Raw genomic sequence first — 27,878 nt, forward strand, 5'->3', positions numbered from 1 at the left:
GGTTGGGAGTCCGCCTGCCGATGCAGGGGACACGGGTTTGTGCCCCGGTCCGGGAAGATCCCACATGCCGCGGAGTGGCTGGGCCCACAGCAGTGAGAGGCCCGTGTACCGCAAAAAAAAAAAAAAAAGCTTCCTTCGGACCAAGGAAAGTACCATCAGACAGTGGAAAACAAATAGCCATGTGTGATTTTTTTTTTTTAAGATGAAATTTGCATTATTTCACCATTTGGCTAGTATTCCCCCTCACAGGGCAGGGCCTGCATGTTTTGGAGCTTGATGTCAAGGAAAGCTGGCTATTTAATATTTTACCATCATGATCAGGAGGGTAGTGTTTGTGGAGCTTTTTTTTTTTTCTGTACGCGGGCCTCTCACTGCTGTGGCCTCTCCCGTTGCGGAGCACAGGCTCCGGACACACAGGCTCCGCGGCCATGGCTCGCGGGCCCAGCCGCTCCGCGGCATGTGGGATCTTCCGGGATCGGGGCACGAACCCGTGTCCCCTGCATCGGCAGGCGGACTCTCAACCACTGCGCCACCAGGGAAGCCCTGTGGAGCTTTTATTATGCGCCATGCATAGGATTATCTCATTTAATCCTTGCAACAGTCCTGTGAATCAGGTATTATTATATCACTCCCTTTTTATAGATGAGGAAGTTGAAGCTCAGAGGAGTTAAGTAACTTGCCCAAAGCACCCAGAACTGAAAAATGGCAGTGTTGGGAAGCTAGGAAGGAGATGGGGAATTGAAGGTACGTGTATACTAAGTAATCTGTAGTAACACATCCTCAAAGCATAGAGTTAGGAGCCCGTGGGATGATTTAGTCTGACCATCTAATTTATAGATGAGAAACTGAGACCCAGAGAGGGAAAGTGAACTGGACATACACATTGACTTTCAGAAGCAGTGGTGTTAGGTGCAGCTCAACAAATACTAATATGTGTACTCATCACTGATGGGCATACTTACTCCAGTGAGCGTCCGTACCTCTTCCCTCCCGCATCCCTGCAGATGGGCCCCTTTCCTGCCTTGGAGCACTTGACTTAGATCATCATTGGCATCCCCTCCCCAATCCCACAGGACCCAGCCCAACTCTCTTAGCGTCTGAAGACTCCCCTTACCTGGTTTTAGGTTCCCAAACTACAGGAGCTTTGAGTCTGAACGCTGGGTTCAAGTGCAGAAGCTGTAGAGAGGGACCAGCCAACAGTGGCCTGTGTTTTTGTAAATAAAATATTATGGAAGCACAGCCATGTCTGTTCATTTACATCCGTGGTTGCTATTGTTCTGCAGCGGCAGAGGTGAACAGTTGCAACAGGGACCGTGTGGCCTACAAAGACTAAAATTTTTTTTTTTTTTTTTGGCTGTGTCATGTGGCTCGTGGGATCTTAGTTCCCCGACCAAGAATTGAACCCGTGCCCCGTGCTGTGGAAATGCCAACTCCTAACCACTGGACCACCAGGGAATTCCCAACAAAGACTAAAATAGTTACTCTGATCCTTTAAGAAAACGTTTACCAGTGCCTGCTGTAGAAGAATCAGTTAATGTTAAACCTCTGAAGCCAGACCACCTCAGATCTACCTTTCTGTGTCCGTAAGCTTTTGCTATAAAGTTTGGGGTCAGTGAGGGGACAGCAGAGGGAAGGGAGTGGCATATGTCCAGCAAGTTCCTTCACGTACCTTAATCAGTAGCTCTTAATACAAAGGCTCAAAGGTTGTACGTTCACCTGAGCACTGGATTTCCCCCTGCCTCCCAATCTGACCTAGTTACTCACATCAAACCATTATTCTTCTCTTTTCTTTACCTGCCACTTCTCATCCATTGCCAGGTCCCATTGCTTCTCCAGATTACATCCCGAAGCTGCCCTCTCTTCTACGTCACTGCAGCCACCTGGTCACGTCGGGCCTGGGCTATGGCATCAGCTCATCACAGATCCCGGCAGGTCCTCTTCCGCTCCCAACCCTTTTATTTTTCACACAGCAGCAAGTTCCTGTCTTCCAACTCACAACTCTGTTTATTTCCTTCACAGCAGGCAGTACAGTCTGTCATGATCTTGCTTATTTATTTCTTGACTTACTTACCGTCTTCTTCCCCATCCAGAATCCAAGCTTCAAGAGAGCAGTTGCCTTATTGTATTGTTCTGTATTCACTAATGTGCCCCCATGGTGCCTGGCATACAGTGGGTACCATATGGGTGAGGGAACGGAAGAGGGTGGGTGGTGTTGGAAACATCCGTGGAAATGGCATATCAGAAACATCAAAAGAGATTGTTTGGAATTGACGTGTACACACTGCTATATTTAAAATGGATAACCAGCAAGGACCTAGTAGTGGACGGCACAGGGAACTCTGCTCAATATTATGTAACAACCTAAATGGGAAAACAATTTGAAAAAGAATAGATACATGTATATGTATAACTGAATCACTTTGCTGTACACCTGAAACGAACGCAGCACTGTTAATCATTATACTCCAGTACAAAATAAAGAGTTAAAAAAAAGTGCAGGGCATTGTTTCAGAGTCACCAGAAACATGTATCCAGCTCGCTGCTCCATTTTGCCATGGGTCCTGCCTCATTAACCCCCATCCCCAAGCATGGTCCCTCCCCTGTGAATTGGGGGTCACACTGAGGGAGTCCTCCGTTACAGCTGGGAAAGGGCTTTATCCCTCAGAAGTGACGAGAAGGAAGAAAGTGGAAACCATTGCTCTAGAACAGTGTTTACCACCCTTTTTGGACCCAGATCCCCAGTAAGAAGTGTATGTTACTTTGTGATCCACTGTACACCAACACGCAGGTGTACTCACACACACGTTTCACAAAATATTACTTTAGTACAGATGCTTTCTAAGCTGTTCTGTTTGGTTCTAGTCTGTTCCATGAAGGCAGTGCTGGTTGTGACCCATTACATTGACTGCATGCCCCATTAATGTATCATGGGCCACATTTTGTAAACAGTGTTTTAAAATACGGTTTATCCTCAGGGACAACCTAGTGAAGAGACCCGCAGTGAAGGCTGGATGTTTGGCAGACTGGCCAGTGCTGCCGTGCGGGTCTGCGGAGCTCCGGGAACAGGGAGAAATTCATGGGCTGCCGGGGATGCCCCTGGATCCAGACCTCTCAGGGAAAAAGCAGTTATCCTTAGAAGTTAGATTTAAGATTTAATTTAGTTGTTATTCTTATCTCTCTCTTTTTTTAAAACCCTTCTCACTAATCAGTTCTTTCTACAATATAGGTTCTCCTGGTCTTTTTTTTCCTGCTACGTACTGATGTTTTTATTGCTAACAAGGAATTGTCTATTATTCCCCAGGTGCTTTTTTTTTTTTTTTTTTTTGTGCGGTACACGGGCCTCTCAGTGTTGTGGCCTCTCCCGTTGCGGACGCGCAGGCTCAGCGGCCGTGACTCACAGGCCCAGCCCCTCCGCGGCATGTGGGATCTTCCCGGACCGGGGCACGAACCCGGGTCCCCTGCATCGGTAGGCGGACTCTCAACCACTGCGCCACCAGGGAAGCCCCCCACCAGGTGCTTTTTAATTAAAACAACAACAACTTGGCTTCATCCGTATGTTGTTTTTGTTTGTTTGTTTGTTTGTTTGTTTTTTGCGGTACGCGGGCCTCTCACTGTTGTGGCCTCTCCCATTGTGGAGCACAGGCTCTGGATGCGCAGGCTCAGCGGCCATGGCTCACGGGCCCAGCCGCTCCACGGCATGTGGGATCTTCCCGGACTGGGGCACGAACCCGTGTCCCCTGCATTGGCAGGCGGACTCTCAACCACTGCGCCACCAGGGAAGCCCCATCCGTATGTTTTTACTCCTTTTTCCTTTTCACATTAGTTTTCTCAAACTCTGTGTGTGTGTGCGCACACGCCCGTGCTCATGTAAGAAAGATCTTCCTTCACCTCTCCCTTCCTTCACAGACGTGTTTTTGTCTTAAATATATATATATTTATATATATAATATATAAAAACATACTTATAAATATGCATTTTATATATTATATATTTATAAATATAGAAAATATGTATATTTATATATTTTATAAAAATATATTACCTATATAAATACTTTTCAAATATGAGAATGTGTCTATGAATAGAAATCTTTCTTTCCTTATCTTGAATTCCCTAACATTTAATGGTGCATGAGCCTCTCAGTTATTATGGTTCAAAATAAGAAATCCATATTCTTTAGATGAGATGCAGATAATTCTGAAAGCTCTGACCCTCAAACTTATTATGCAACTCTAATCAAATTACACCCTTTTCTCCCCTGTTATGGGCATTAAATGTAATTTTTCCTGGCCGAATAAACTTGAGCATTCTCTGCTCTGCATAGTTCCATTTTAAAAGTTTTCGAGTCAACCTTTTTACTATTCTGAACTGTTACATGAAACCAACGAGAATGCTTGCAAATAAGATGCGGTGCCAGCCTCTTTCATGTTCCTTCCAAGCTCTGCCTAGAGCTCTCCACTGGAAAATCATTGGAGGGGTTTGAGGGATCTACAGTGTCCCCATAGGTGTGTCCTGAAGATGCTTTTTTGGCTTATTTTCTTCTCTCTGGAAATTCTGAGTGTGAGATACTGAAATGAGTGTTTGGTCTGTGAAAATCTATCACAGTTCCAGACCACGCTCACTGTAAAATGCAGAACTGATCAAGGTAGGAGCTGTGATGATCCCAAGCTCGGGCACGTTGCCTGCAGTGAAGATGCTGTGAGTGTGTGCTGACCAAGTTTGGAATTAAACCTTAGCTTGGTGGTCACTGTGCGAAGACCCGAGCAAAAGAAAACTTCTAGTAGGGAAGTCAGAGTTGGCTTCCTGCGCAAGGGAGAAGTAACATGGAGTGAGAGATTCATAGGAGGGCGATGGCGGAGTGGGGTGGCAATAAAGTGAGGCGTCTTAGAAAGTAGGAAAGCTCTCCAGAGTGCACTTGCTGAGCCGGGACCAATAGCACTCCTGTAGATTAATACTTAGTCCTCACGTGGAAGGTCTGCTTGCTGGAGGCCCCACCCACTGCCTCTGTTGGAATTTGGTGATTCTTTCATGATGGGAAAATCAGATGTGGAAAGCATGGTGCAGCCAGCTTTGCCTTCTTTCTTCTGTCCAAAAGGAGCTGTTCGTGGTCCCCTCCGCCCTCTGCCATCTATCGAATGCCTATACGTTCTCCACTGTTCTAGGTGTTTCCTGTCATGTGGACCGCACACCTTTCTCTAAGGGGGTCTTTATTTTGCCACTGAGGAAGCCTGGACTTTCTAGGGGACCCTGATTTGCCCAAGGCCACACAGGAAACATCTGTCTGGCTTTAGAACTCCCATTCTTACTATAGCTCGGCCTGCCTCTTGTACCTGCACCCCAATCCTGCAGGGTTTTTCCCTTTTTCTTCTGGTAAATAGTAGTGTAGTAAAATAAACAAGATGCTAAGGATTAGGAGAAACCACCTTCTTGCCTTATTGTTATTTCCCTTCATTTGTTTGTCATATTTTTATTCCCTGTAAGATTAAACGGCCCTACCCTGAAAGCCACCTTGATGGAAACAGAAGCCCTGTGTGGTTCCCAGAACCAGGGTAATCTCACTGCAGAAACGTTTGGGTTGCACATGGGCCCTGGCCCTCCAACTAGCTAGCTGGGAGCCTCGTCTTCAAGGGGATTGGAAAGGGAGTCCCACTGGCACAGGGCTCGACAGGGAGCCTTTGATGGACTCAGGCCAGGACCCCTGCTGCCGAGGAGTTGACTGGCTTTTGTGGTTTGCTTTACATTACCCAGATTTGGTAGTTACTGGTCTTCCCCCACGCCTCTCAGCATCTTGGCTTTTGCTTTCTTCTAAAAAGTGTGCTGCACAGCTTTTTTCCAAAGGACAGAATGGAAGGTCCAGGGCTGATCATTGGTGGCCTTGCCTGCTTTACCCGGAAAGTGTCATTAGTCCCCCTTCTGGGCTTGAAAATGTACGCATGGAAGGAAAAGACCACGTAGGGTGTTGAGTTTTCTAAAGTTGAAATCTTTCATTTCTTTAAGCATCGGGTGGTTAAACTGGGAGCTTTGGTGTTTAGTCCAGGCAGGTTGGCCTGACTGGGACTGTGTTTGGGGTCAGGCCTGCACTTGGGGGTCGGGTGGGGGGAGCAGCGGTGGCGGGGGGGAGCAGAGGCTGTAGCTCTGGACCTTGGCTTTGAGCCATTCCCTGTGCTGAGTGCGTCGGTGGTGTTGATAGTAAAGAATTTTAAGGGGTTCTGTGAATAAGTTTGTAAGTAAACTATCTGGTAAGCTGATGACTGAAATACAAATTTTTAAAACTTTAAAGGTTTTAGGAATAATTTATTTTTAGTTCTCCTTCTAAGGGATTTTCTTGGACTTTGCCCCCTGCATAATAGTTAAATGATTTTCTTGTTTGCTTTCTAAGTCTTCCTGTAGTATAATAGTTGTGAAAATTAGCGAGTCGTTGGCTGGAGGCTTGGGGTGGGTGTGGGTTTATATAATTTGACTTCTTTTCTCTCCAAATCAGTAAATGTTTACAAATGACCTTATCAAGCAGCTGGGGTACATTCGGTCACTTGAAAGCGAGCAGTCAGAACAGTGACTGCCCGTCATACCAGCCTGCCGCCAGATCCAGCGGGCCTCAGAGGCAGGTCTTACATTTGTTTTATAAAATGCTGTGTGCCCAGAACGAAAGCGTCCAGCTGAAAGTGGGCCTCCGAGCAAATCTCCCTCTTTCCATGGAACCAGTTTGATAAAATTTGTATTTTAAAATTTCTGACTTCTGAAGATTCAGGTCTGGAGCAAAATCCAGAATGGAGGATATCAAAAAATAAGTCCTGGATTCTGGCTAGGGTTTACCACTGCTGCCTGAGTTCTTTTGTTTCTTTGGGAAGGTCATTACAGAATTCCATTTGAAGCTTAAATGCCATTCTTTTGTTAAGTAGGAAAAAACAAGTGGATTACTTTTCTGTTTTTGTAAAGTGGCACCGATGTAATATGGTTTGAAAACATAACCCTCGAATTTTTAAAGCAGAGACAGTTTTGAGGGTGTCTCTGCCCTCTTTTTCTCTCAACCCTTGATACCTGACAAATTTAAAACTCACTTTTTAAAGGGAATACATATGTTTTTCAAAGTTGACACTGAAAAATAATAAGGGAACTGAGGGTTTTGGTCAGTAGGGTATGAAAATTACAATATTATTGTAGCAACATCACCTGGAAATAACATATTCATTTTGTTAAACTTAATGTGAATACACAGAAGCGCACTGCCTGGTGTTCTGTTGTCAGAGCACAATAGTACGGTAGTTAAGGCTGGCAGACAGTTAACAAAGAAGTGAGAGGCTTTTCAAAATCAGTAACTATGATGAGAGTGATACATCTACTTACTGCACAGTGGGTACTGTCTCTGTATTAATCACTTTTGTATTTTATTGTTCTTTGCAGAGTATCGGGAAAGGGTCATTGTGGTGCATAGACCCAGAGTATAGACAAAATCTAATTCAGGCTTTGAAAAAGACACCTTATCACCCACACTCGAATGTGTTCAATACACCTCCCGCCTCTCCTCAGGCATATCAAAGGTAAGCCATTCAGACTTCTTTTGTTTTGGGGTTTGTTTGTTTGTTGTCTACTGAAGTTGCATTATTTTGGCAGAGACAGGCACTGAAACGAATTTAATAGGCTGTATGATTTTAAAAATAACTGTAGATAAATGAGAAGGAAGTTAAGTATTCTTGGAGGCATATCCAATTGTTTTTTCTGCAAACCTTACCGCTTCTGCTGCTTGGGACGAATGTGTCTCCTTCCAGAAGCCTTCATGGTGGGTGAAATACTGTCTTCCTGGGTAGAAACATTTACAAAGGAAAGTTGTCAGCTTTAACATCTCAGAGTGTGGCCGTTTGCCGGGATGAGAGTCCAGGAATGCGTCGGGTAAGCGATTCCAAGTTCCCATCCTCCAAGCCAGAGTGTCTCCAGTGTTTCACTGAAGGATGCACAGAGTTGTTGCCGTTCCCCGTCTCCATGTACACGGTGCTCCAGAGTGATCGTTTTGTTGTGGTTACTTGGTGTTTACCTCTTCAAGGAAAACAGCAAAGAACAGTAGAGACTAGGATTGCGCCTCACATGCCCATTTGTTTTGAGACAGTGAGGTCATGGGTGCCATTTTTACAGAGATAGAATTGGAGGGGAGGATATGCAACCTGTCACTTAAAAAAAAATAGGTTACTGTTAGAGTCTAAAACAATAGCCGTATAAAACAGAACCAGTTTTTAAAATTGATTTTCTCTTGCATAGTGTTTTGGTTTGAAATCTATCCCTCAACTCTACAAAAAAAAAATTATTTTTCTTTAACGTATAGAGATGTTTCTATTGTCACCACTCAGTTAAGAGAATGATCCTTGGACTACAAGTTTACGTCAATGAGGAAAGGCGTGAATTCATAGATGTCGGTAGTTTCACAGTCTGTGTCATTGCGGATTCTTTCCCTAGTCTGGTGTTTGTTCTGCAGAAGGGAGCACAAAGTGATCCTCTGAAACAGCATTAATGAAGTTCTTGTGCATCTCAGTTGAGAAGCATTCCATCACAGGCCTTAGACAATCAGTCTTCAGCAAGAGACGAGGAGGAACAGCTGGGCTCTCTGAGAAGACTGCTGTATGTCTGCCTTCGCTAGGCGATTAGCGTGATGGTAGCCATAGCAACAGCAACATCTCCATAGTAACACGTAGCCGAGACAGGTGCAGTTGCATCACAAGGCTGTTTGTTGCCTGGCAAAAGGACAGGCCATTAGTACTTAGATATGGGCTGTTGCCTTAGAAACAAATAACCCTACATAGCAACTACAGTTGGCTTGAAAGATTTGGGGGCAAAAAAGGTTGTAGCAGCTTTTGTCTATGTTCATAAAAATCAGTGGAAGCATACTTTATTGGAAATGACAACTTGAGGTCATATAGCTCTAGGAGATAAAATGGGATTTTGCAAAGCAGCCCAGCCAGCATTGTAGAAATGTCCAGAAGGGCAGAGCCATATGCTTGGTTTTCTCCTTGTGGCTGTAACCACTCCTGAAATGGGAGAAAACTGGGTTTGGAGTGGAGACTTACTGATATGCAGGGTTGATGGGGGAGGGGATGACCCTCATTATTGGAATAATTCCCAGATTCTCATGTTCCTTTGTCATTCTGCTCCCCTCACCCTCCACACCCCACAGAAAACCCTTCACTTTCCTCCCAGTTTGTACCTCGGAAGTATTTCATATCCTTTTGACTCTAAGAAGTTAAGAACATAAGTGTTATTCACTGGGTCATATCACTGGTTCATTTAGACCAGTATTTTGTTGCCAAACGTGACCCCAAGGGAAACACAGTAATTATTTAATAATTTGAAGGATTATAGTAGAGCTCTAGAGGTTGCAAGAGGAATGCATACTCAGGCGAGAGGCTTTATGAGCTGGCCTAAGCCTAATGACTTCATTTGATTTTTTTAATATAGGAATAAAAATGCAGATGAACTGGAACTTTTGTAATGAAAATAATTTCCAAACGAAAACTTCAGATCCCCGTCTGTCACATCCAGTTCCTCTTCTCCCAGTTGACTGAGGGGAAAAAAAAAGTTTCTGCCTCTACCCATGCGGGAGCTTAGATTTCACCTCCATAAAGATTACTGGAGGCTTCCCTGGTGGCGCAGTGGTTGAGAGTCCGCCTGCCGATTCAGGGGACACGGGTTCGTGCCCCGGTCCGGGAAGATCCCACATGCCGTGGAGCGGCTGGGCCCGTGAGCCATGGCCGCTGAGCCTGTGCGTCCGGAGCCTGTGCTCTGCAACGGGAGAGGCCACAACAACGATAGGCCCACGTACCGCAAAAAAAAAAAAAAAAAGATTACTGGATGTGGAGTGAGAAGACAGACCAGATTTCAGCCTGCCTCTTCCATGTCTTAACTATAAGAACAAGTCACTTTCTCTTTCCCGGGGACTATAGTTCCTTCATCTGAAAGCTTAGAGTTTGCTTCAGTATCCTGTAGTGTGTAAAATTGTACTAAGGGTCCTAAATGCTGGATGATTGTATAATATTCGTATAGCTGACAGTGATGTAGTCAGTTCTGTTCTAAGCCATCGGGCCACTTGTGGATGTGACTTAGGGAAGGTGGAAGTGGGACAAAGCGAGTCATAAAAAAGGGACCACAAATGATGACCTGACACGATCTGGCTGGGTCCTCTGTGATGCAGGGAATCACCTGTCTGCCCCGCAGGATTGCTGTGAGGGGCACCTGGCAAGCGCTTGGATTTCACAGAGCTGGTACTTAGCATGCTGAAGATGGTGATTATACTAGATGGGTGGTTATTGCTAGTACTTGCAGGTGTGCTTGGCAAGTAGTGCTCTGAACCAAGCTGCAGGTGGCTGGAAACTCTGCAGGGAAAATGAAGCATCTGAAAACACTGACCCCGAAACTTTGTTCACGTCCAAATATGATGCTCCACACTGCCACACGGAGACTTGTGCCCCTGTTTTCCAGTATACCCTTTTGAATATTTGTTAGAAGCATCACTGTGATCTCTGCCTTCATCTTCACTGTGTGCTGCACTTTGTTCTTCCTGTGTGCCGTGTCCAAATTTCCCTTTTTTATAAGGACATCCGTTATACTGGATTAGGGGACTACCCTATTCAGTATGATCTAATCTTTTTTTTTTTTTTTTTTGCGGTACACGGACCTCTCACCGCTGTGGCCTCTCCCGTTGCGGAGCACAGGCTCCGGACATGCAGGCTCAGTGGCCATGGCTCACGAGCCCAACCGCTCTGTGGTATGTGGGATCCTCCCGGACCAGGGCAAGAACCCGTGTCCCCTGCATCGGCAGGCGGACTCTCAATCACTGCGCCACCAGGGAAGCCCACAACCCTTTTCTTAAGTAAGGCATTTCACTAATAAAAATATGGAGAAGCAGAAAGTTAGGAAGTGTTCCGAAAACAAGGATGTAAAAAGCATACCAGAACCACCCTGAATTTGCTCCCAGTGGCCAAAGCTGGGACTATATGAACAACAAATAAATAACATAGCATTGGGATATAACCCCAAATATAAAATACATGTCTGTGAATCCATACTGATATAAATAAATGCTCAAATAAATAAATGAGCGTAGAGACAAATTTCCCATACGGAAGAATTCTAAATAATTTATGTAGATCTTCATCCATTCAAGGAGTGGGAGTTTAACTCCCCACCCCTTGAGTGGCTGCACTTAATGACTTACTTCCAAAGAGCAGAGTGTGGAAAGGGGGTGGAAAAGAAAGTTTATGGTGGAAAACCTGGCAAACACTACCTTGGCCAGGTGGTCAAAGCTAACAGCATCTGTGATGTGAAGTTGACAAGATGTACCTGTGATAACGATGTCAAGAAATGATCACTTCACCTTTGTTGTCCTCCTCCCCCAAATCCCTAACTTCTCTGTAATCAGAGAAAAACATTAGGCAAGGTTTTGTCCCCAAGGTGTGTGTGTGTGGGGGGATGTTCTTAAAAATACCTGACTAATTGTCTTCAAAGCTGTCAGGTCATCAAAAACAAGGAAAGTCTGAGAAACTGTTACAGACCAGAGGCTACGAAGACATGGTGAGACATGGTGACTAAATGGGTAATGGGATCTCTTGGATAGGTTCCTGGAACAGAAAAAGGACATTAGGGAAAAACTAGTGAAATAGGAATAAAGTGTGCAGTTCAGTTAATAACATATCAGTTAGTTGTGGTTCCTTAGTTGTGACAAATATACCTTAGTAACCTAAGGTGTTAACCTTGGGCAAACTGAGTGTAGGGTCTGTGAGAACTCTCTGCACTGTCTCTGTAACTTTTCTGTTAAAGAAAAAGCAGTCCCCGATGCACAGACTGGTTGAGTTTATCAGTTTAAAATAACCACGTCCGTTTTGTTGTAATGGAAAGTAAAAATCGCTACATCGCTGAGCAGTTTGCCTGACCCATTTGGAGTCTGTCTCTGTCATGTTACAAGACAACTGAAGAGCTGATGAGGACCAGGAGCTCTTGCTTTTACCTCATTCTCCCTAGGATCTGCTGAGCCGTACAAGGGGCTTGGCTGTAAGTTGGCTCTTACAGTTCTTGGAACTCTATTTCTGTGAAATGGCGCTCAACTGTGCTTGGTAGGGCCCCCGAGGCCAAGCTGCCCATGCCAAATCAGCTTCTTTTTGTTCCCAGCTTTTGCCAGTGTGACTTTCAGACTCTAGGTCTGGAAAGAGGAGGGAGGATGGTGGAGTTGGGTTTCTTGCCCATACGTCTTCAGAAAAGTCCTATTATCTGGTTTAATGGTTTTGTTGCCTATGCCCCTCTTTTGTGGATGTGGGATTTCTTATTAATGGATATGCATATTTTAATGCTTTTGATATAGATATTGCCAATTTGCCTTCCAATTTTAGACCCTGTTCCAATCTACACTCCCACCAACTTTTTAGGAATTTTCCCTTTTCTAATCTTTCTCCGTGTCTGATGGTTAAATAAACAGCTCCCCAGTGGGTGACCTTGGCTTTTATGATTTTGATACTTTATAGTGGGGGCCCTTAAACTTGACGATACTCAATTCATACCCCTTAAATAGTGGGCACCCCAAGACAATGTTTATGACAACAGATTGTTTTCAAAAGTTATGTATAGGGTCTTATGTAGCATCCTCTCCGGGATAGGCACCAATCCAAAATCAGTTTACAGAAAAAAAGTTTCAATCATCTCTCACCATAGGCGGGAACAGGTTTTATGATGACTCCAACAGGATGGTTTATAGAGAGTTTCCTGGATGATCATTTTTTCAGAGAAGGGAAATTTAGTAAAATATACCTAATTTGGAAGCCAGAGCCACTATAGTTTTATGCTTCCTTGGTACCTCCAAAGAAATCTCAGCATCTTATCTGCCTCTGGTCTATGTGATGGGGTAGGCATGGTTGGGCTTTAGAGGAACATAAACCCTGATTGAGGGGACTTCTGTTCCCCAATGCACCTTTCGCTTTTTGCTTAAATATCTTTAAAAATAATGACAACGTATTTTATATTTTATATAAAGTATTGTAGCCTAACATGTACAAAGTTAGAAAAATCCATAAGACTTTTATTTGCTGATCTAGGCCTGAAGATTTATTTTTTGGAAGACTTTAAAGTTTAAAACATTTCAAGAAAGTTTCTGTTGCTCTCACCTATTTTTTTTTTTTTAAAGAAAATTCTGAACATTTAAGCTTATCATTTAGCTCCTTATGTTTCTTTTTGCTTCTTCAGAGCAGTTTAATGGGCCGCAAAAGATACGTTAATGACCTCTCCAAAGGTTTTGGCCTTTCAGATATTGAGGGTCTTAATGAAAATGGCTGATTTTAGTGCTGACTCACCAAAAGGTTTTATTTTTATCTTGCTTGCTGCCCTATTCATGTGCTTTGAGCTTATTCTTTATAATTTTTAAAAATGCCTACATAGCAGAACAATACTGCTAAGGATATAGAAATTGTACAGAGTGGTCAGAGTATATGTTTGAATTAAGGAAATCATCAGGGATTCCTCACCAGGTAAGTAAGCGTTGGCCGAAGGAGAGACCTGATGATGGCAGATGGGGGATTGCGTTGGGAGGAGGTAGGGAAGGTGGGGTGTTTAGGGAACTCATCCTTTTAGACAATTAAAAGATTAGAAAATCCTTACAGTGTTAAGCTTGTTAACATAACCATGTTAATTCCCCCACTAAAATGCTGAATTTGTACACAGCAAGGAATAGCTTATTCATTGCTTGGATAACATCCAATAATTTTTTAACTTATAAGACATCTTTCATTCCAGTTATTCAAAGTGGTATGCATTTAACTGTTGGCAGAAGAACTGCAAAGCCACAATAAAATCAGTTTTAACTTGTATTAAAGGGGTTTGTTAGATTGTTGTGTTGTTGCAACTTTTAATTCAGTCAAGTATAAAGAATGAATGTGAGGATTTAGATTAGTTACATCATTATTACACATTACACGCCTTGTATTTACTTGTAAGCAACATATTTGATGGAAACCATGAATAGTTTTTTAAAAGCTCCTCGTATACAATACACTTACTTGTGTAAGTGTAATTAAAAAGGGTGAGGTATTAGGTATTTTGAAAGCATATGCGTTAAACTGCAACATTATGCTTAATTTTTTAAAGGACAATATTCTTTTAAATTTTAAAAACCTTTTAAAATCAATGTGAAGCTTCATTGTGCTAAATATATTGAAGGATGTGCTAAATTAATGTGGTAAAATGAATATGGGATTGAATGACAAGATTTTCTAATAATAGTACTTTGAAGTACAAACTTTGTTTTGTTAAAAAATTGGAGGAGACATCATAGAAAAGGCTTACAATTGTAGGGGTTCACTCTGATATATAAAAAACAATGCTCATTTAGTGTGAGTTTTAAAAATCCATGAGTTAGGGCTTCCCTGGTGGCGCAGTGGTTGGGAGTCCGCCTGCCGATGCAGGGGACGCGGGTTCATGTCCCGGTCCGGGAAGATCCCACATGCCGCGGAGTGTCTGGGCCCGTGAGCCATGGCCGTTGGGCCTGTGCGTCTGGAGCCTGTGCTCCGCAGGGGGAGAGGCCACAGCAGTGAGAGGCCCGCGTACAAAAAAAAAAAAAAAAAAATTCATGAGTTAGCTATGATTTTCTTTGCATATCAAATCATATTGTCTATTGACTTCCATTCTATTTTCTGAGTTGGTCTCGGAATATATATATATATATATATATTTTTTTTTTTTTTGCGGTACGCGGGCCCTCTCACTGTTGTGGCCTCTCCTGTTGTGGAGGACAGGCTCCGGACACGCAGGCTCAGCGGCCGTGGCTCACGGGCCCAGCCACTCCGCGGCATGTGGGATCTTCCCGCAGTGGGGCATGAACCCTTGTCCCCTGCATCGGCAGGCGGACTCTCAACCACTGCGCCACCAGGGAAGCCCCTATCTCGGGATATTTTTAACCTCAGCGTTTTGCCTGCAGTATGTTGTCCATTGTACATTTCATCCTCATTTCATCCTCTGTTATTTTATTTAAATGGAAAATAGTCTCTGTTATCTTTGAGCTCTTATGTACTAGGTGTATTGTATGAATATAGTGCCCAGTCATCCAATTTCATCCTGTTTTCACACTCACTTTGAAAGCTGAATGTTTAAGCAGCCGGGCTGATAATATCTATTTTACTCAGGTGCGGAGTGAAACTCATGGCCAAGAGAGAGCCAAGCTGAGTTCTTTTTCATCCTCTGAACTCTTGGGGTGCCCTCAGTCCCTGGTTGGTATTCTGTCAGCAGAAGTGTTAGGATCTCTTTAAATCTGCTACTGATAAATTTCTCTTGATCTAACTACTGAGATAATGGATAACAAAGGGGTTCTGTGTCCCTGATTCCTGGTTAGAAAGTTGAAGCGTTGATGGACTCAGCAGGAGTCCAGGGTCTTTACCGATTTGCTTCCTGTTTTTTTGCATCTCCAAATAGCCAGCGGAGGACCTGGCAGATTCCTGGTCAGAGCATCTTAGGGGCCGGCCTGCATTCTGCATGTTTGTCAACCCCCTCACCTTCTCAGAGGGGGAGAAATTGATCTACATGTTAGAAATATGAAAGCTGTCAAAAACACATGCAATCAGTCAGGAATCAACATGAGACAACAGACTGCACACTCGCTTTTGCAGCAGGGTAAAATTGGCAAATTTAAAAAAAAATTTTTATTGGAGTATAGTTGCTTTACAATGTTGTGTTAGTTTCTACTGTACAGCAAAGTGAATCAGCCACATATATATCTCCCCTCTTTGTTGGATTTCCTTCACGTTTAGGGCACCCAGAGCATTGAGGACAGTTCCCTATATAGTAGGTTCTCATTAGTTGTCTAAAAATCGGCAAATTTTTCATCACCATAGACAATTAAAGCCAACCACTGCCATTTCTAAGACTCCTCTTTCTCCAACTTCTGGTTACACTAAACACTCCTGGATTTTATAGACTGAAAAGGAGGGAGATTAAGAAGTCGAGGCCTCATATAATTAGATTAGACAGTGGAACCCATCATTCATAAAAGATTTGAGGAAGGAAGAATGGGGGTGGGGAGAATTCGTGTACTATAAGTGCGTCAGCTGTGAATTAATGTTGGTCAAAAGTGTACTGTAAGTAGTTTCAGGTTATATTAATAAAAGGTGAGTATTTGAACAAGTGATATGATGACCAGTAATTCCCACTTTCAGTGTAGACCAGACCTCACTGCGATGTCTCTGAACAGGTGGGAGGGGGACTTTAAGATAATGAGAAAAGCGGTGAGGCTGGTGGAAGAGCTGGAAATGTGTGATCTGGAGAAAATACTTTCAGAAGATCAGCATGCCAGCCGTCTTCAACTTCTGCTAGGAGGGATTTGGGTCCAGTGGTTTGAAGTTATAGAAAGAAAGATTTGGGGACACTTCAAAAAGATCTCTCCAACAGAACAGCATCTGACAATGCCAGACACATACCAGGATCTGGGTAACTGTTTGGGTGGATGGGTAACTGTTTGGTTGGGTAACTGTTTGGGTGGGTAACTGTTTGGATGGGTAAGTGTTTGGGTGGATGGGTAACTGTTTGGATGGGTAAGTGTTTGGGTGGGTAAATGTTTGGGTGGGTGGGTAACTGTTTGGGTGGGCAAGTGTTTAGGTGGATGGGTAACTGTTTGGGTGGGTAACTGTTTGGGTGGGTAACTGTTTGGGTGGATGGGTAACTGTTTGGGTGGGTAAGTGTTTAAGGTGGATGGGTAACTGTTTGGGTGGGTAACTGTTTGGTTGGGTAACTGTTTGGGTGGGTACCTGTTTGGGTGGGTAAGTGTTTGGGTGGATGGGTAACTGTTTGGATGGGTAAGTGTTTGGGTGGGTAAATGTTTGGGTGGGTAAGTGTTTGGGTGGATGGGTAACTGTTTGGTTGGGTAACTGTTTGGGTGGGTAACTGTTTGGGTGGGTAAGTGTTTGGGTGGATGGGTAACTGTTTGGATGGGTAAGTGTTTGGGTGGGTAAATGTTTGGGTGGGTGGGTAACTGTTTGGGTGGGCAAGTGTTTAGGTGGATGGGTAACTGTTTGGGTGGGTAACTGTTTGGGTGGATGGGTAACTGTTTGGGTGGGTAAGTGTTTGGGTGGGTAAGTGTTTGGGTAGTGTGTGAACCAGCTACTCTTGGGATGCTAGTCAAATTGAGATGCCCAGCTGCCAGGGTCCCTTGAAGAGATTTAATTATTGCTGGGAGAATTGCAAGGTCACCCCTTCCAGTTCTTGCAACGTTCTGTTTCTAAGTCTGTTGAGCTGCCAGCACAGGAGAGTAATGGAATATCCCTTGGTAGCCTGGTGTTTGTATTCTCCAAGCCCACAGTGTGGTTGGAAACAAAACACAGGGAAGATATGCATGGCTTTGTTACTCAGAAATGAGAGGTCAGGTTCTTCTCCTGAAATTGTTAAGTCCAGATTTCAAGGCCATAATGGGACTAATTTAGTTACTCTTCATTCTGTGTCACCCAGTATTTTGATTCCTGCCCTATAATTACCTCTCTTGTTTTAGTGACACTTCTTTGCATTTCCTTCCGTGTGAAGAAAATTATCACTGTGGTGTTTTGCCAAGCAGAAGATCATTTCCAAAAGCTGTCCATCAAATCATCCAGACCTTCCTCCTATTGTTTATCCACAGAATTAACGAGAGCAACACCCACCCTTTGTATAAATCTCTGTGGAAGAGCCAAACCCCTGTCCTTATTCTGTGGTATCACATGTTTTGGGCCAGTCTCTGGTCACATTCTTAACCTTTTGTTTTTTCTTACATAAGGGCCACATCGTGTTATTTGTCAAACCATCTTTGAGACTCTGCTGTGTATGTGAAAGGTGCAGGAAGAGTGTGAGAAGCATCACAGTTAATCCCACATTAATTGCTAACTCTTGCTGATTTTTCATTCATCTGGAGACAGCATCCATAAACCCTTTAGACACATTTCTTAATCTTTATCTTCTTAGATTGAGTTGCTTAATCACAATAGTCCAAGTAGAGACATGTATACGGTATGTTCATCTACTTTAAATGGAAAGTTTTGGTCAAAGTCTGTTAGCCACCCATATCTCTCTAACACACTTAGTACCCCCCCCGCGCCCCCCCCCCCGCCGCCAACACACACCACCCCCCACCCCCATCTAGCTTGGCAAGAATAAAAGTGAGTGGAAAAAAAAAACATTCAGAGGAAACAAGTAGGAGTTTAGTGGCTTTCTCTTCCTACTCCTCCTCTTCCTCCACCCCTCCCCCTCCCTCCTCTTCCTCCACACCTCCCTCTCCCCCTCTTCCTTTTCCTCTTCCTCCACCCTCCCCTCCCCCTCCTCTTTCCTCCTCTTCCTCCACCCTCCCCTCCCCCTCCCCTTTCCTCCTCTTCCTCCACCCCTCCCTCTCCCCCTCTTCCTCTTCCTCTTTCTTCTCTTCTCCCTGTCCCTTCCCTCTGCAATTGTGGGACTTTCAGTGAAATGATTTTTTTTAAGTGATAAAGAGAGCAGAGTTTAGTATCTTAGGATTCCTTTGACCTAGAAATTGACTCCCTCCTCCCCCAACCCATTTCCTTTTCTGCTTGTAGAGAAATTGAGGAACATAGAGAGATTCCCCCCCTTTTAAACTTTCCAGCAGAAAACCACTGGAAGTGGGTGTTCTGATGGGCTTTGGTGAGTTCCTCAGGCCCACAGCCCCCTGCCTGGCCTCATGTCCGCCTACACTTGCTGGGGAATGGACCCTAGCTGGTCCTGCAGGCGGATGGATGGGTGCAGCAGCTGTGACGTCCTCAGGAGGAAGAGGCAAGTCTGGAACAACAGCAAGAAAGCAGAAAAACGAAAAAGAGCTAAAGACCTTAAGGTCTCAGAGTGGGGTGCTGGCGTCCCTGACCCTCCCCACCTGTCAGAATCCTGCCCTGTAGTAGACCAGAAGTCACACAAGGTGACTTGTATCTGATGAGCTTTGGTGCCCTTGGGCAGGTCCTTCTGCCTCCCTGGGCCTCAGCTCCTCATGTGCAACAAGGCACATCAGGGAACACAGCCTGAGAGCCCCACTTGACCATCCCCAGGCTCCCTCCCAGCTCCTGCAGGTTGACCACCATCAAACCAGGCCTAGAGAAAATCCCATTACGCCTCAGAAAGATGCGGGTTAGAACCTTGCCTGGGCTACTCCCTACCTGTGTGATCTTGGCCAAGTTACATTTTGTCATTCCTGTTGTGGCCTAAGAATACCTATCTTGGGACTTCCCTGGCGGTCCAGTGGATAAGACTCTGAGCTTCCACTGCAGGGGGCGCGGGTTCGATCCCTGGTTGGGGAACTAAGAAACTAAGGTCCCGAATGCTGCGTGGCGTGGCCAAAAAAAAAAGAAGAAAAAAAGGAAGACCTGTCTCAAAGGGGTGCCCTGGGTATTAAATTAAGTAAAGGGCTGTATCAAATGCATTTGTGCCTGGCCCATGGAAAATCAATGCATTTTAATTTCTCCTTCCTCACCTTCGCAAGACTCCCTTTTGGTAATTGTATAGTCTTGTTTTTACACACGCTGCATACCAATTTGGCCCCTAAATATTGGTTTGCATTGTAAGGCATCTTTTTATATATTATCTTCCGTAGTTCCCACTAGATGTAAGATCTGTGAAAACCAGGATTCTTTTAGAGTTCTCTCTCCCTGTGCTTTAACCCTGCATACAGGTGTTATTCAATAGATATTTATCAATGCTTTCCCTTAGATAGCAGAGTGCAGATTATGAGAAGAGTGCAAACCTATTCTTCTAGTTGCTCAGGGATGCCCCGGAATCACTGTAATGCCCTCCCTCCCTTTACTGTCAGGAGGCAAGGGACATATGGGGTGGGGGGCAGCTCACTCTGTATCCCCTCCCTCTGGCGATAATTTAGCGGGTTTGCAGTGTCGGTGTCTTTGGCCTTCCATCTCCTTCCCCATCTGTCTGCCAAGGCCCTGGTGTACCTCTGGGTATCACAAAGCCTGACTCTTTGGACCGGGTCATTCTTGAAGCCTAAGAGACCCATCAGGTGACTCTGTGATGGAAAGGTTATAAATTCCAGACTGTTGACTCCAAGGCACCAAATGTTGTCAGAGGTCTAAACATTTTGCAGCTGCCATAGAAAATTCAAATGCGTGTAAGGTGGTGCCGGCCAGGAATCGCTCTCGCTTTGTCTCATTCATTATCCCTTTGAAAAGAAGCCTCCCTCTGCTCCTGACTGAAAGGAAACTTCCTCTGAACACTTAACTGCAGAACAGGCACTTGGGCTCCCCCTTCCCTAATCATAATGGGAAAAGTTTTCACCGCAGGCCGGCCAAAACACTCAATTGTGTGCATTCTCTACCAGATACATAATCCGTGTTTAAATCTCTTGGCAGTAACTCATTAGTTTTTCCCCCTACATTCTTTTCTTCTTTGATGAGAACAAAGCCCGTCTCCCCCCTGCCCCAGATCTTGCTTCTTTCTCCCAGGAAATCTCACTGTTGCCCTTTCATCCCTCAAGAAGAAAGTCACCCAAATGTTATCTCTCCCTCCCTGCTAAAAGATGATCTGGATTCTTTGTACTTGAAAATCTGTGTTCAGAACTCACAAATAGGTGATATCACAGGCCCTGGATTCTGCAGGAGGTGTTCTGGCCGTAGATCATGGCCTGACTCTGAGGACCCCCTCACTTGAGCAGTGCCTCCTTCAAGCTCTGTAATGGGCTGTTCTTGAGAAAGACAGGGTGGGGCATATGGTAACTCCAATGGAATTTTATTATTTAAGCCCTTTGAAGTTCCCTCTTTCTAACCCCCTCTTACCCTCCCTTCTTAGATGCGGAATATTCTGTCATCACTGTTGTTGAAGTCAAAGTTATAGGAGAAGCACCGTGAATTTCTCTAATACAACTCTTTGATGCAGAGTCAAGCAAAAATATCTTTCCACCCGATATTCCAAACTTCTACGAAAAAACTATGTAATGGATGTGAGCTCTTGAGCACTATAGGATTACAGGCAGACCTTGGAGATATTGTGGGTTTGGTTCCAGACCACTGCAATAAAGGGAATATCGCAATAAAGTGAGTCATAGGAATTTCTTGGTTTCCCGGTGCTTATAAAAGTTATATTTATACTCTGCTGTTGTCTAGTAAGTGTGCAATACCATTATGTCTAAAAATAATGTATATACCTTAACTTAAAAGTTCTTTACTGATAAAAAAATACTATCATCTGAGTCTTCAGTGAGTCATAGTACGTATGAACATCAAAGATCACTGATTACCATAACAAATATAATAATAACGAGAAAGTTTGAAATATTGTGAGAATTACCAAAATGTGACACAGAGACACAAAGTGAGCAAATGCTTTTGGAAAAATGCACTGATTGATTTGCTCAATTCAGGGTTGCCACAAACCTTCAATCTGTAAAAAATGCAACTATCTGCGACATGCAATCACGTGAAACGCAATAAAATGAAGTATGCCTATATAAAGAATTTAAAATTTAATTAGTTCCTCCTGCATTGAACCCTAAATCAAGGCAGAAAACCAAGCATTTATTGAGTATCTACAGTGTACCAGGCTTAGTATTAACAGACATCATGTATGCAATCTGTCTCTGTCTTAATTCTTACAAGAATCTGATGAGATTGATTTGATCACTGTTTTACATTTTAGAGAACTGAGGCTAAGAGAAGCAATCCTGTGCCTGCCAATGGCAGGTCACCCAGGTCACTCGTGAACGACTGAGCTGGGACTTGAGCTGGCAGTCTCTCCCTATTGTGACTCCAGAGACTCAGCTCTTCCCACCTTAACTTGGCACCTTGTGGTTGCTTCCTTCTATGGAAATATTCTCCAGTATCTGATAGTTGGAGGGGTGAGCCTGGGAAAGGAAGACTGGCACATCAGTTTTTATTTTTAATTTATTTATTTATTATTTTTGGCTGTGCTGGGTCTTCGTTGCTGCTCGCAGGCTTTCTCTAGTTGCAGTGAGCGAGGGCTACTCTCCGTCGCGGTGCGCAGGCTTCTCATTGCAGTGGCTCCTCTTGTTGCAGAGCACGGGCTCTAGGTGCGTGGGCTTCAGCAGTTGTGGCACGTGGGCTCAGTAGTTGTGGCTCGCGGGGTCTAGAGCACAGGCTCAGTAGTTGTGATGCACGGGCTTAGTTGCTCCGTGGCACGTGGGATCTTCCCGGACCAGGGCTCGAACCCATGTCCCCTGCATTGACAGGTGGATTCTTAACCACTGCACCACCAGGGAAGCCCTGGCACATTGCTTTTTAAAAGGCATTTTCAGGGCTTCCCTGGTGACGCAGTGGTTGGGAGTCCACCTGCCGATGCAGGGGACGTGGGTTTGTGCCCCGGTCCGGGAGGATCCCACGTGCCATGGAGCGCTGGGCCCGTGAGCCATGGCTGCTGGGCCTGCGCGTCCAGGGCCTGTGCTCTGCGGCGGGAGAGGCCACGGTGGTGAGAGGCCCGCGTACCGCAAAAAAAAAAGGCATTTTCAGTTCTATAGCGTAATGAGGGTGGGACAGATGGAGGTGAGAGCAGTTCAGAGGCCCCTGCAGTAGATCACATCTTTGGAGATGAAGGTCTGAAACAGCTTGCGAGGAGGGAACAAAGACAGTTGGAGGGAGATCCCTGGGGCTTGGTGGGGAGTGGGGTGGAGAGGCAGCTGAGAGGGGCCTGACTCGTGTGCATGGAGGAGGGCACCGCAGAGGGAAACGGAGAGGGAAGTGAGTCAGGGCCGTGCGGTGTGTGTGTGTGTGTGTGTGTGCGTGCGCACTCCATGCTTGTGTAAGGATCACTTCTGTTTTAGACAAAACAGAAAAGCAAATGTAGATGTGAGGTGGGGGAGAATCATGCGATATTTGCTCAAACTTGTCACTTGAGTTTTATGATTTGGGAGATTATTTATACTGACTGTTTAATAAAAATAAAGAAATTCAACATTCTCAATATTAAAGGTCTTGTCTTGGGGAGTTCCCTGGTGGTCCAGTGGTTAGGACTCCACGCTCTCACTGCCAAGGGCCCGGGTTCGATCCCTGGTCAGGGAACTAAGATCCCACGTGCCGTGCGGCATGGCCAAGAAAAAGAGAAAAAAAAGAAAAGGAAAGAAAATCAGTGTCTGCCATATGTTCAATTTCAGTAGAAACAAATTAAAATTTTTAAAAAAAGGACTTGCCTTGCCGATGAATTCCATTCTCAGAGATCATTAAGGTTTTGTTTTTCCCTCTAAGCTTGCTTAAATACTCTGTCATCTTTGGGAATAAATGGCCACACAGCCATCTTTCTAATCATTTTTTATGTGTAATTAAAAAAAATACATTTGTAGGGAGAACTGACAAGAGCTAACTACCTTTTGGGGTTAAGTTTTTATGGTCATGGTTGTTAAAGCAATATATTTTGTAAACATTCTTTTTAAAAAACTAATTATTGACCTGAACCTCCAGTATGTATGAACCCAGTAAATATTTGTGAATCAAATGAATAAATGTAATTAGCATCCTTTATTTGATATTGAAATCATAAAATGGATGAAAGACACAGAATTAACTTTATTTCGGTACAGAATAAGCAAGTGAAGATTCTTCTGAAAATTCCTGGCTAATTCTGGTTGACCCACATATATACAAACTAAACTGTAAATAACTATCAAAATAGTGCTGTGAAAGTGTATAGTTGCTAAGGCAAGACTTAGATTGTTGAAAATGATAAAGCTCTCCTGGTCACTTTGGCTTATATGTGCCAAGTTGAGTGGACTACTTGGGTGGCAAAATGCAACAAGTAAGGACATTTTCAGTAATATAAAAAGGTGTAGGAATGATACTAAATTTGAGAGAATCAACTGATATTAATGTGCTAGACCATTGAGCTGTTTTGCAATTAGTCCTGGAAGATGTAGTTTTAACGAAGCCTCTAGATCAGCATTAAGGGAACAAGAGGTGGGGTGTCAGAATCACTAGAGGGAATTTTTAAAAATTATATAGGCTCTTGATGGTGCAGGGGGCTGTGTGTGTTGGGGGAACTTTTTGCTGTGAACATAAAACTTCTCTAAAAAGTAAAGTCTATTATTTTCTTTCAAACGTTTATGTGAATAGATGAATGGCATGACCCTGGGAGTCAGATATAACATTACTGTGAAGGGTGCTTGTCTCCCTCTATAGCGTGCACCAGGAAAATCATGCTGAGAATTACTGTCCCACGTCATAGAAAGTGGGGCAGAAAGGAACCTAAAACCACCCAGTTTCGTTTCCCCCAACAGGTACTACAGTGAACTGTTTCCAGAGATGTTAGGACTTTCCTATTCAATATGTGTGGCGTTTTCCATGGCCAATAAATTTGGGAAATGCAGCTCATGATAACTTTGTAGTGAGCTAATTCAGATCTTTTTCTGCACTTTATTAGACAGATACTTTTTTGGGGGGGCACACTTACCAACATATTCCAAGGGACACCAATTTGGGAAAAAGTAATTTAAAATAAGGGTGTTTCAAAGCATGAGTTGCCACTTGCTAATGGGTTGTGAAATCAATGTAGGGCTTACAACCATTCTTTTTTTTTTTTAATGAAAAATAATAGAATAGAAAATACCAGAGTGGGTTGCACATAGGAGGGTAAATGTTATTTTGTGAAACTTTTGTTTCAGTTATGTATGTGGGTTTGTGTAAACTCAGTCATAATGAAAACTATTCCTTACTATAGATGATGGTCAAAATATTTTGGAGATCACTGGTCCATTTCAGTTCCTCAGTTTTATACGTGAAAACCCTGAGACTCCTGTGGATCTCAAGATCACGTGGGGAGTTAGTTAGTGGCAGACAGAACCTGAGTGTACTCTTCATCCTCTTTCACCAGCACCAGCGCTCTACCAAATCCATAAATCATCCTGTTTAAAAAGCAGCCCTGGACTTCCCTGGTGGTTCAGTCGTTAAGACTCCACGCTTCCAATGCAGGGGGCGTGGCTTGATCCCTGGTCGGGGAACTAAGATCCCACGTGCTGCGCGGCGCAGCGAAAAAATTCAAAAAACAAAAAAACAAAGAAACAAATAAAAAGCAGCCCTGGTGGAAACAACCCAAATGTCTGTCAAAGGCAAATGGATAAACAAAACAAGGCTTATATGTACAATGGAATATTATTCAGCCTTTAAAAAGAACGATATTCTGATATGTGCTACAACATGGGTGAGCCTTGAGGACATTATGGTAAGAGAGACAAGCCAGACACGAAAGGACAAGTGTTGTATGATTCCACTTAAACTTAATAGAGGCAGAAAGGAGATTGGAGGTTACCCGGGGTTGAGATGAGGGGCAGCCAGGAGGTAGTGATATTAAACCACTCTGGGTACAGAGTTTCTGTTTGGATTGAGGACAAACTTCTGGAAATAGATAGTGGTGATGGTTGCACAACTATGTGAAGGTACTCAGTGCACTGAACTGTACACTTAAAAATGGTTAATATGGCAAATTTTATGTAATGTATATTTTATCACAATAATAATTAAAAAGAATCCAGCCACAAAATAATAATAGTAATTAATAATAATAAAGGCAGCATAACACTTCTTTTTTTTTTTTTTTTGCGGTATGCGGGCCTCTCACTGTTGTGGCCTCCCCCGTTGCGGAGCACAGGCTCCGGACGCGCAGGCTCCGGACGCGCAGGCTCAGCGGCCATGGCTCACGGGCCCAGCCGCTCCGCGGCATATGGGATCCTCCCAGACCGGGGCACGAACCCGTATCCCCTGCATCGGCAGGCGGACTCTCAACCACTTGCGCCACCAGGGAGGCCCATAACACTTCTTTTAAACAGACCTCGTTTCACGCTCTAACACCTGTTCCTTCCTTTGGCCCTTCCCCTGTGCAGGCCCAGGCACTGAGGTTTCTGAGGCCACCTAGGCAGGCTTCCTGCGCTTAGGAATCCCTGGAGCAGAGTATGGCCACATGTGGCCTTGATTCTAGACTCCCTGGCAGGTGATGGCTGCTAGCATTTTCGCAGGTGATGCATTTTACAACAGTGGGTCCTGCTCAGCAGATGACCTTTTCCGTCTAATAGCTCTGATTTTCCAACTGCAACATTTGGATAAACCCACAATTTTCTTTTGGAAGGCCAAGGAGAAACGTATATCATGGTTTTTCTCTTGATTTCACCCCTCTCCTCAGCTGGCCTTTAGCCCTGACCCGTTGACAAATAGCCTGTTCTCCTTTCCTCTTCCCTCTTCCTTTACGAGACCGCCAGGCTCGCTGCAAACAGCCATTTAAGTGAAATGCTACTACCCGCAAGCTGCTGATAGCGATTCCCACTGTCTCCATTCTCCGCTCATGCTTCACACGTTTGGGTATGAGAATCCAAAGAAGCACGGTGAACCAGAAGTGAAACCAGGGGCGGCCAGATAGCAGAAAGTGGATGTGTGAGGGCTTCCCTGGTGACGCAGTGGTTGAGAGTCCGCCTGCCGATGCGGGGGACACGGGTTCATGCCCCAGTCCGGGAAGATCCCACATGCCGCGGAGCGGCTGGGCCCGTGAGCCATGGCCGCTGAGCCTGCGCGTCCAGAGCCTGTGCTCCGTGGCGGGAGAGGCCACAGGAGTGAGAGGCCAGCGTACCGCAAAAAAAAAAAAAAAAAAAGAAAGTGGATTTGTGCTTCTTCCTCGGAGCCAATGTTTTTGCAACTCCCAATGCAAGGCAACTTCTGCCCATAAAGCTTGCAGCAGATGGGAGTCACTGATTGGCTCTGCTTGAGACCTTTGGAGGTTCCTCTCTGTCCTGCAGGCACCCTTTTGCTTCCTGTCCCCCCACAGATACTGACAAACAGCTGGCCTGTGCTTGCAGCGACCCCATCGGAATCTCTGCGGCCCTTAAGTCAGCATCCACAATAAAGGAAACTGAGAGAAAATGCCTCTGAACTTAATCAGTGAAGATATTTAACTCGGTTTACTGGGCGCTAAGGAAGTACTTCAGAAATAGTTTATTCTTCCGTTACCTGAGATTCGCCATGAGTGAGGCTGGTAGAATCTCCCTGAATTAGGGGAATACATCATGATATTTACCTCAAAACTCAGCGTACCCTTGTGATTTGAAATCGAACCCAGGGTTTCTCTACCTTGGCACTGTTGATGTTTGGGACCAGAGAATTCTTCGTTGTGAGAGGCTGTCCTGTGCATTGTCGGATGGTTTGCAGCATCCCTGCCCTCTGCCCACCAGTTGCCAAGAGCAGCTAGCAGCAGCACTGGCTGCCCACCCCCCAAACTTCTGATGATCAAAAATGTCTCCAGACATTGTCCTGTGTCCGCTGGGGGGCAACATCGCCCCTGGCTCAGGACCACTGGCAGCCAGGATTCTGCCATGTTCTGAGTTTTAGGCAGTGAGGACTTCGTCAGTTGTTATTCTGGAAATAACGGGAAACGGCTTGGGGTTTTCTTGTGTTTGTTTGAGTCCTGCCTCATTTGTATTAAACTCCAGTTTTTAAAGTGTGTGTAAAGTGTCATCAACTGTGAGAAATGAATACCTAGCACTGCTGTGAGGTGAAACCATTACCCGTGTCATAGGCTTGTTCTGTGATAGGTATTTGGTTATGATGTCAGTCCAAGTCTCCGTGCCTATGCCAGTCACGTGGCTGAATGATATGAGCAAGTTACTTACTTCCTCTCCTGTGTCTTTCTCCCTCCACGTCTAAGTGGAGGATACCTGCTCTTCATCTTATTAAATAGCCATGATGTGGCCAGTTCATCTGCTGAACTCACCTCATGGGGTTGTCATCTGGGACCATGGAATTCTTCATGGTTTCATTACCTGTTCCAGAGGCCCCCAGTGGATTCCCAGGTTCCATCTTCCAAAAAGCAAAACATTCAGTTCCTTCCCCTAGGCTGGATAAGCTGGAATGTTTCACTATTCAGTCATCCATTGCTGCTGGAGCTCCCGCGTGCCATGCTTTCTTCAAGTCACTTGAGG

General features: G+C 44.6%; 1 protein-coding gene across 3 annotated transcripts in view; it reads left to right on the forward strand.

The window, feature by feature from the left end:
* The window catches only part of FOXN3 (forkhead box N3), a 244,073-nt gene that overhangs the window by 49,859 nt on the left and 166,336 nt on the right, over positions 1 to 27,878 (forward strand). For all 3 annotated transcript variants that reach the window (XM_060095736.1, XM_060095737.1, XM_060095738.1), the window contains exon 3: positions 7,403 to 7,539. In XM_060095736.1, the coding sequence (XP_059951719.1) occupies positions 7,403 to 7,539 (137 nt within the window). The remainder of the gene's footprint in view (positions 1 to 7,402; positions 7,540 to 27,878) is intronic.

The sequence above is a fragment of the Mesoplodon densirostris genome, chromosome 4, assembly GCF_025265405.1.
Source record: "Mesoplodon densirostris isolate mMesDen1 chromosome 4, mMesDen1 primary haplotype, whole genome shotgun sequence".
In the NCBI taxonomy this organism is placed as follows: Eukaryota; Metazoa; Chordata; class Mammalia; order Artiodactyla; family Ziphiidae; genus Mesoplodon; species Mesoplodon densirostris.